Source organism: Furipterus horrens, unplaced genomic scaffold, assembly GCF_987537825.1.
Source record: "Furipterus horrens unplaced genomic scaffold, mFurHor1.1.pri manual_scaffold_3, whole genome shotgun sequence".
NCBI lineage: Eukaryota > Metazoa > Chordata > Mammalia > Chiroptera > Furipteridae > Furipterus > Furipterus horrens.
Genome location: NW_028327173.1, coordinates 175,614,469 through 175,624,527, shown reverse-complemented (window position 1 = coordinate 175,624,527; position 10,059 = coordinate 175,614,469). Strand labels below are relative to the sequence as shown.

The window sequence follows — 10,059 nt, the reverse complement described above, 5'->3', positions numbered from 1 at the left end:
TTACCTTTTGACTCCCAGCATTTTTAGCACATACTAGGACTGATAAGTGTATGATGAATGTGTGGAATATTTTATGTATGCTTTATTTTTCTTATAAGGTGGTAATATGTAGTTTTAATAAATGCTATCATTTCTTTTTGCAGAAAAAAGTTGTCCCAGGTGTAGCAAGTAAACCAAAACAGGACGATGGTGGGAGAATTGCAGCTAGAAATCGCCTAGCTGCCATAAAAAATGCAATGAGAGGGAGAATTAAGCAGGAAGAACGTGCTGAGGCAGCAGCCTCTGTGGTACCAAAGGAAATTGAGAAAATTGTGTTTGATGCTGGATTTTTCAGAGTTGAAAGTCCTGTTAAATCATTCTCAGGTTGGTTTATCTGCTGAGACCACTTAAGAGAAATACTTCGGTTGGGTGGGAGGTTGTATAGGAAGAGAAAAACAGCTTTCTGGAAAAAGACGACATGCTCACTCACAGACACAGGCAAATCGCATGTTTGCTGAGTGAGTTCACCCCTGTTATTACCCCTTAACCCCACAACCCTGTGAGGTAGTTACAGGATCCCAAGAGGTGAGGAACGTGATGAGAGCACGCGAAGTTAGGTGATTTTCAAAGTTGGATTAGAATTTAAGATGCAAAGGAAACTTCGTCATCAAACTAGCACACCTCTAGCTGTGCTTTAAAACGAAACTTATGGAGGGTGGTTTTGGTTTTAATTTCACTTGTATTAAAACTTTGATCTTTTGGAGACACTGTAAATACACTAATTTTCTAATTTTAAAACATTTCAGGAAATGATTCTTACAATTTTCTACCTGTGGATGTATTTTTCAATAGCAGTTTTTCATAGACTATGTTTATTAGATTGAATTTTATTAGCCATAGGGTGAGCGGTCACAGTTGAAGTAATCTGTGCCTTATATCTTGGTAGATACTTCTGTCAGTGCTTTAAGAGCTACCCGTTTTCAAGAAGAAAGGGGCAGAAACCTCCTTGAGTACTAATCAGCTGAGAGCTGTTTTCTCCCTTTTATTTAACTGTGTCCACTAGGAAGTTTTCTGAAAATAAAGCTTAGCTGCTCTCTAATGTTTACATGAAAATGTAAATTTATCACCTCAGTGTAGGAATTGCCTTGCTGTAATAACCTGGCTGCTTGCGACTTATTCCTCAAGGATCCTAGTGCTTTCCACTGCTGTGAGCTCATCATTGTCCTTTCATGGACCCAACTCTGCATGTATAACTAGGGAGATAAAGGTTTATGGCAAAAACTGATCTCTTTAAAATTGAATTTTAGTTATAGAGCACTTAGTTGTGGGTTGACTCTCATCTTCCCTGACTGGTTGCTTAGGATTTATTTTCTTGAGTATACTAAGTAAAACTGAACTCACTCATCTATATTACAGCTTCCAAAGTTTTCTGGTTATTGTCTCTTGTTTAGTTTCCTTGGTCTTTTTAGCATTCTACCTGTTAAGAATATCTCTTATTGCTTATAGTAAGTAGTGGAATGTCAAGAGGAAGCAGAGTGTAATGTGTGTGTTCAATACTATCTTTAACTGAAGGTTCTGGACATTTGACTTTAGCAAACATTATTTTACAGGAGAAAGAAGGTAGTTGGTAGGGGAATAGGAAGAGTTTGCACTGTCTTTCTAGTTATAGTGAAAAGTGAATGAAAGAACTTTTAATGTTGAGGTGATTTCTCCCATCTTCTAGGACTTTGTATCTCTTCTGAACGTCTTTCTCAAAGACTTTGGACACCTAAGTCTGTCAGCAAAGCTGTGTCTGACAGCAGGGCCGATTTGGGACTTCTAAGACAAACCACTCCAGCAGAGAATCCTGATCCTCAGAGTACCAGAAGGGAACATGCTGATGAGAAGACTTTGTTTTCAAATATTCCTGAAAACAGGTATTTTTTTCATGTGTTATTAAGGCTTTAATTAAATGCTGACATTAACTACTATTTCAGATTTTAACCTGGTAAAATATGCAAGACATGTTTTTAATTTAATTTCACAGTGACCCTGTAATGTATAGGCAGTACTTCTGTTTCATAAATGAGAAAACTAAGGCTTAGGATTTCAGATTGGTGAATGGTCATATCTAGGTGAGCAAAGAATACTGCAGAACTAAGGGAAAAAAAAAGAAATCATTATAGTGTCCTTTGGTGCTAAACAGCCTGCAGCTTTGGTGCCTGACAAGGTAATGTAACTTTGCTTCACCATCATCTACGAACAGCAGCGCTGATGCCTCCCAACAGGGTCATTGAGAGGGAGGCACTTGTACCAGCTTTTATAGAAAGCACCTTGAGATTGCTGTCTTGACAGGTGGCAGAGCTTAAGGGAAGGGGAAGCTAATGTGTACTGAACAATTATTAGGGGCTAGGCATGGTTCTAGGTTCTTAGCGTGTGTCATTCCATTTCATCTGCATAACAACGCTGGGAAGTCCTAGATCCGATTTTTCAAGTGAGAAAACTGGAAAAATTATGATGCACCCAAATTCAACTTAGAATCAGTGGAACTGAATGCTGGTTGCATTCTTTCTACTGCCTCTGCACAAATGGCATCAAAATGACTTATTTGGTCCTTGTTCATGAAACATAAATTTACCAGAAATCTGATAGGAAGAGTTACTTTTTCTTTTTTTTTTTTTAATTTAAAAAATTGGTGTTCTGTTACAGTTGTCCCATTTTTCCCCCATTGCTTGCCCCTGCCCTGCCCACAGTCAGTCCCCACCCTGTTGTCCATGCCCATGGGTCATTTATACATGTTCCTTGACTAGACCTTCCCTTTCTTACCCCTTTTCTCCCCCTTCCCCCTCCCCATCTGGACACTGTCAGTCTGTTCCTTGTTTGCATGCCTCTGGTTCTATTTTGTGCATTTGTTTTGTTCATTAGTTTCCTGTATTACGTGACATCATATGGTATTTGTCTTTCATTGCCTGGCTTATTTCACTACGCATAATACTCTCTAGTTCCATTGATAGGAAAAGGTACTTTAAAAAATTAAGTAGGAAACAAACTCATAGTCTGGAGCCAAGAGAGGACTATTGGATTTATAATTAATCTGGAGATGGGACAACATTGGATACTCAGTCACCGCAGCAAACAAAGCTGTCAAAAGTATAAAGACTGCCCTATGAATCGAAATAGGGAAACAAATGAAAGTTACTGTTCTTAAGTAGTTTGTGGAACAAGTTTTAGAATTTTTAATTTTTGGTATAAACTATAAGTATTATTGAGCCTTTGTGTGGACTAAAATATTTCAGGTGTTCTAGAAATATATGGATTATAAAATACCAATTTGTCATCATTTCTTAAATACAAGTTATTTTACTTTGTATATCCTTTAGTTTATTATCTTGTACTAAGAAGATCCATAATTGTATTTGAGTGATATTACAGGTACTCTTTAAAAAATTTTTACTTAATTCCCAAAAATAGTCTTGAAAGAGCATCTTACAAATAAGCATCATGCAATGAAGGCAAAGTTAAGCAGAAAACTAGAAAAATAGAGTATATTAAAAAACAAAAATAAAAACTACAACTTGCAAGAGGTTGAGACAGGTATTTTTAATAAAATACAACATAAGAACTTTAGGATTATGTGCTGTATACACTATAACTAACAAGTAAATGTAGCAAACGTCAGCTATACAATAATTGAGTTGTTGTTTGACCCCTTCTTCCCCCCAGAAGTCAGCTTTCTCCTAACCTCTAGTATGTAGTTCTGGACTTGGCTGAGGTTCAGAGACTTGCTGGTGAACTGACCAGCACGGAAAGAGGCTCGTGAGCTTTCTGGGGAAGAATGCCTTTAGTATGTAAGACCATCCTGTAGTAGCTATGGCCCCAGACTAATTATTTGAATCAGGCCTGATTTTGGACCAGCCTCCATTTTTTATCATACATGATAGCCTCTAACACAAAAGATAGCAATATGATTATCTGAGTACAGTGCTATTTTTTTTTCTTTTTTCAGGAACAACGTAGTAGAAGATGCTCAGTGTCCTAGATTACAAGATTTAATTGAAGTAAACCATGTAAGTCCTATTCTGGTGTACCAGATAGCCCAGCATATTATTTGTTTATATTATTGTATATAGTAAGTCCATAAACAACCCCCATAATTTCCACTGGAAATCTAAAATCAGTAATATAAAATGATAATTCTTGTTTCAAAGGCCTTGAGCTTGTCTAAGACCATAGTGCCATTTTGTATTTTCTCAAGATAAATTTTTAATTGTTTTTATTATAAAACAGCCACATTTATTTATGTACAAGGTCTGTCCAGAAAGTATCCATCCATGTACTATGAAAAAAAGAGACTTTTACTGCAGAAGGTACAAGAAACATTATACATAGGACAATGATGCCTCAGTCCCTCCCCTTCAAAGTAGGCCCCTTAGGATCTCACACAGTTCTCCCAATCGCCATCCGCTGCCCTGTCATATTTTCCTAAATCTCATTGGTGGTCTGAAATCTAGTCCCTTTCAAACGTGATTTTAGTTCTGGGAAAAGCCAGAAGTCACAGGGTGCCTAATCTGGGCTGTAGGGGAGCTAAGTCACCTGGGTGATTTGATGTTTTGCCCAAAAATTCTGCATGAGATGTGATGCATGAGTGGGCACATTGTTGTGATGAAGCTGCCAGTCACCAGTTGCCCATAGCTGTGGCCTGAATAGTTTCTGTGGAGGAATGTTCAAGCTTAATGCAAAATTTGGTGTGGATTTATTGCCGTACTCACTCAGTCATTTTGAATGCGATGGCCACACAGTATACACATGCTGAGTCAATGGTGTCTAATGCCCCCAACTGACTAGTACAGTGAAGTCATCATTGTTCACACATGCTCATTCCAGTCCACTCTCCTTAACTGCTGGGTTATGGCGATATCGTACACACTGTTCTTGTTATATTAACAATGACTGGACTTTTTCTGGACAGACCTTGTATGTATTATATCTGGTTGCTTCTGCAATAGAATAGAGATGAGTATTTGTGGCAGAGACTCTGGCTCAAAAAGCCTTAAAAAATGTGCTATCAGGCACTTCACAGAAAATGTTTAGAAACCTTCATTCAGTCATACTGTTGCCATAATAACTGACTTAATTATTTAAGAGGCAAGATAGAAGGATTAACAGTGTTCTTTAGCCTATGTTTAGAATGTTATCCTTCTGTTTTTTATCATTTTTAATAGCTATAAGACTTTTTCTATTTCTTCCAATGATTGGTGATTAAATATAATAATCATTTTTACTTCTAGGATGTAAGTGAGATAAATTTTGAGATGGATTGTTCACCCTGTGGAAGAATGAGTTTGCCTCTACCTGCTGGTGAAGTGACATATGATATTAATACTAACCAAAAGGTTGTAATAAATTCTTCAATTGCAACACAGGATGTTTTGATGAGTAGCCCTGAAAAAAGTGTACCAGCACCAAATAACATCTCACAGGAAGAAGAGACTAAAGTTTTCCAGTCAGGTGAGGTCCTTTTCATATACTTAATTTAGGCTTTATTAAATAAATGAAATTGCACTAATGTATAGGTTATTGTAAATTCTTCTGGGTACCAGTTTCTAAGAATGAAAGTTGAGAAACTGGGCAGTCACAGTAAGTATTTTATGAGAATTAGTTTGTGTTGTAGCACCCCATTCTCCACCCCAAAATCTTTTGACTTACTAAAATTCAACAGCAGATACTCGTCATGTTGGATACAAGTAGCATTTTACATTAGACCTTCATTGTTTGTGAAAACTCAGAATTAGAAAAACTCCCCAAAGTTCGTTTCCTTTTTAGTTCTCTTTTCAACACACATACATCCTCAAACCTTTCTTTAAAATGCCCTGTTTTTCTTCTCTAATGTTTATTCCTACCTACTTTGTTGTGATTGTTCTGCATCAGGAAATGGCTCTTTTATTTTTGTTATAATGTAATTGTCTGATAGTATCACCGACTAATTTCATCTGCTACTTTATGGTGCTGTTCTGGCTGGGGCCTAAGACAAAAAGGACATTATCTTGGCCAGATATTTAATGGACTCCAGCTATGTTCTTCATATAGCAGCTTTTGGGTACCTTTACTATGACAAGTATGATATTTGCTTATAAAAGACTCTTTTTATACTGAAACACTGCCTGTGAATACTTTCAACCATCCTTTGATCTGTTTATTGTGAAAGAGCTCTTTAGATGTTTCCCTAATACTTCTTTAAGGAAAAGCCTACCTTATCAACTTCTAAGATCTCATTCACTGGGACCTCTCTCCCCTGAGGCCAGTAAAGAATGGTTTGTGAAAACATTGTACTGTGTTTCTCAGCTGGAAATCCCTCCTGCGAATACTTGGGTGTTGCTAGCTTTCCTTCCCATCAGGTATCTAATATCATCATAGAATAGTTTCAGGGCTTTTTTTTCCTGTTTTTAAAGTATATTTTATTGATTATGTTGTTACAGTTGTCCCAATTTCTTTTCCCTTTACTCCCCTCTGCCCAGTAACTCCCTTCCCTCCAGGAATCCCACTCCCCCTTAGTTCATGTCCATGGGTTGTACATATAAGTCCTTTGGCTTCACCCTTTCCTATATTACTCTTAACTTCCTCCTGTCTATTTTGTACCTACCAATTATGCTTCTTAATCCCTGCACCATTTCCCCATTTCTTCCCCTACCCCCTCCCAGCTGATAACCCTCCAAATGATTCCCATACCTATGATATTGTTGCTGTTCTAGTTGTTTGCTTAGTTTGTTTTTGTTTTTATTTTTTTAGGTTCTGTTGTTGATAGTTGTGAGTTTGTTGTCATTTTGATGTTCACAGTTTTTATCTTCTTTTTCTTAAATGAGTCCCTTTAACATTTGTATAATAAGGGCTTTGTGATAATGAACTCCTTTAGCCTTACCTTGTCTGGGAAGCACTTTATCTACCCTTCCATTCTAAATGATAGTTTTGCTGGATAGAGTAATCTCGGTTTGTAGGTCTTTGCTTTCCATCACTTTGAATACTTCTTGCTGGTCCCAAAGTTTCTTTTGAGAAGTCAGCTGATAGTCTTATAGGAACCCCTTTGTAGGTAACTTTTTTCTTGCTGCTTTTACGATTCTTTATCTTTAAACTTTGGCATCTTAATTATGATGTGTCTTGCTGTGGTCCTCTTTGGGTCTAGCTTGTTTGGGACTCTCTGTGCTTCCTGGACTTGTATGTCTATTTCCTTCACCAAATTTGGGAAGATTTCCTTCATTATTTTTTCACATAAGTTTCAATTATTTGCTCTTCCTCTCCTTCTGGCACCCTATTGTTTGGATGTTGGTATGTTTAAAGTTGTCCTAGAGGTTCCTAAGCCACTCCTCATTTTTTTCAATTCTTGTTACTTCATTCTGTACTGGTTGACTGTTTTCCTCCTCATGTTCCAAATCATTGATCTGAACCCCAGATTTTTTGGTTTCATGTGGGTTTTCCTTCATTTCCCTTAGAATAGCCTTCATTTCTTCCCTTCTGCATTTGCCATATCAAGCATATCTGTCAAGTCTGTGAGCATCTTTATCACCAGTGTTTTGAAATCTACATCTGTTAGGTTGGCTATCTCCTTATCCATTAGCTTAGCTATCTTGTTGCTTAGTTCTTCCACTGGAACCTTGATCTGTTTCCTCTGTGGGGCCATACTTCTCTGTCTCCTCAACTTGACAAGCTCCTGTGTTTGCCTCTGTGTCTTAGGTAGATCTGTCACACCTCTTACATTGTAAGGGGCAGAACCTTAGGTATTCGTCAGCATGGGGCACCATCACAGCACATTGTCACACTGTATGTCAGGGAGGGGTCTGAAGGAACCATGCTGCTTGCTCAGCATACACCCCTTCTCCAGGCACTTCTCTCACTTCCCATATGGGACTGACACCCCTCTAGCTGCTGCCCTGGCTGTCGTTCCCAGAGTGGGTGGGTCTGCGGACATTTTAGGACCATGGGGGCCCTCTAAACAAACAGACTCTGCTGAGAGGTTGGCAGTTTCTTCCACTACCCCAACCCCTCACTGGTTTTCACAGTCAAAAGCAATGAGGCTTTATTTTCCCCAGCTCTGTAAGCATGAGCTGCACGGTCTGGTCTGGTGCTGGGAGTGCTCCCTAGTTGTCCCTCTGTACTATTTTTTAATGTGTGACTGCTCATTCTGGCAGCCTGCCACTGCCACACTGAGTCTTCTCCACCCTGGCTCTGCCCCTGCTACCTGTCTGGATGAGTATTTCTTCTTTATATATCTTTGTTGGACTTCAGTGAAGCTCCATTTTCTGGAACTTCTGGTTGTCTCCAGTTTTGAAGTACTGTAGTTGTATTCCTTCTTAGTTGTGGAGGGAGATGCAACATGTCTCTCTCACCTCCATCTTGGCCAGAAGTCCCTATACTGAAATTAAGGGTAAGAATTTTATTTAGAAATTCAAACACATTTTAAAAAATGTTATAAGATGACCTATATTTTTGTTTTAGCATGTGATAATATGGAACTTTTCATATATCTTAATGCTTTGTTTATTTCTAACAAGACTTGACTGCAAGAATAGTTTTTTAAAAGTTAAAAATATTTCTTTTTTGTTTTTCAGTATTATTTGATAAAAAACATATTGCTACTGAATGTCATCTTCTTGATTCAGTAAGTTTTTCAACTTAATTTGAAGTTTCTTTAAATAATAGATATGTTTTATAAAATGAGTATTTTTAATTTGTGTACAAAGTTTAAAATTTACATCTTTTTATTGTTTTCTTTACTGTGAAATCTATTTATTTTTATCAAAATGGGAACAAAATTTTATTTTTATATACTTTAAAGCATGATAAATTTTTTTAAAAAGATTTTATTCATTTTTAGAGAGAGGGGAAGGGAGGGAGAAAGAGAGGAAGAGAAACATCGATGTGTGGTTGCCTCTTACACGCCCCCAACCAGGGACCTGGCCCACAACCCAGGCATGTGCCCTGATTGGAAATCAAACCTGCAACCCTCTGGTTCTCAGGCTGGCACTCAATCCACTGAGCCACACCAGCCAGGGCTAAAATATGATAATTTTTATTATTATATTAGAATATTTATTTCCCTGTATGATTTATGTATCAAATTTTAGGACAAATTGATTGAATACTTGAATATCTAATACTTGGCTTGGATTATGTTAGGGACATCTAAGTGGTGTAAGACAAATATAAAGTTTCTGCCCATCTGAAGTATGCAGTTGGGTAGATAATCCCTGTCCTACCTTCAGTCATCATTGGTTATTTTTATTCTGTTTCTTCTAGATTACTATAATTTTTGGAGGCTGTTTTAATTGGAACCTCCCTTGGCTTTACTTTGGTGACCTGCTTATAAGTCTTTCTGTGAAGCCTTCCTGTAAAAGCTCTCATCTCTCCATGTTAGTTTATATATAGGCACAGGTGCACATAGACACACAGTAAATACAATGCACACATTTAATCTCTTATTAAGAGAATAATATTAATATATTATATTCTTAAAATATTATAATTTCAGGGATCTGTTTACCTTATTAATTGTAAATCCCTCTGTAGGCAGAGCTCTGATTTACAATCACTATCTCATAAATTAAAAAGTGCTCTGTTGCCTACTAAGTGTTTACAGCATTGGTTTGCAGCCCTGCACACAGATATTTTTATTTCAATGATCTGTAAGTAGGACCTTCATCAGATGTTTTAATGGGTAGCCAGGGTCAGCAACTCTGGTTTACCTTGAAATTTTCCAGGCCCCACTGCCAAATAAGTCAGGAACCTTAATGGAGCAGAGCTAAGCAACCTACCTGACAAAGAGTTCAAAGTAATTTGTCATAAAGATGCTCACCGAACTTGGGAGAGGAATCAGTGAATTCAGTTAGAACTTCCACAAGGAGAAAGAATGTTCCAAACAGAAGTTATAACTGAAATAAAAAATTTACAAGAAGGGTTCAACAGCAGACTGGATAAGAATGAAGCACAAACCAAAAATAAAAATTAAAAAAAATGAAACACAAACCAACAAGCTGAAAGACAAAGCAATGGGACACATGCAGACAGAGCAGCAAAATGAGAAAGAGTTTTTATAAGTAAAGGTACCTCTGT

The 10,059-nt window shown here is 37.4% G+C and overlaps 1 protein-coding gene across 3 annotated transcripts in view; it reads left to right on the top strand.

The window, feature by feature from the left end:
• DLGAP5 (DLG associated protein 5) overlaps nt 1–10,059 on the top strand; it is a 44,110-nt gene that overhangs the window by 30,185 nt on the left and 3,866 nt on the right. For 2 of the 3 annotated variants that reach the window (XM_090272051.1, XM_090272053.1), the window contains exons 14-18: nt 144–363; nt 1,703–1,895; nt 3,965–4,025; nt 5,247–5,466; nt 8,559–8,608. In XM_090272051.1, coding sequence (XP_090128177.1) covers nt 144–363; nt 1,703–1,895; nt 3,965–4,025; nt 5,247–5,466; nt 8,559–8,608 — 744 coding nt within the window. The remainder of the gene's footprint in view (nt 1–143; nt 364–1,702; nt 1,896–3,964; nt 4,026–5,246; nt 5,467–8,558; nt 8,609–10,059) is intronic. The other variant, XM_090272052.1, reaches the window with a different exon arrangement.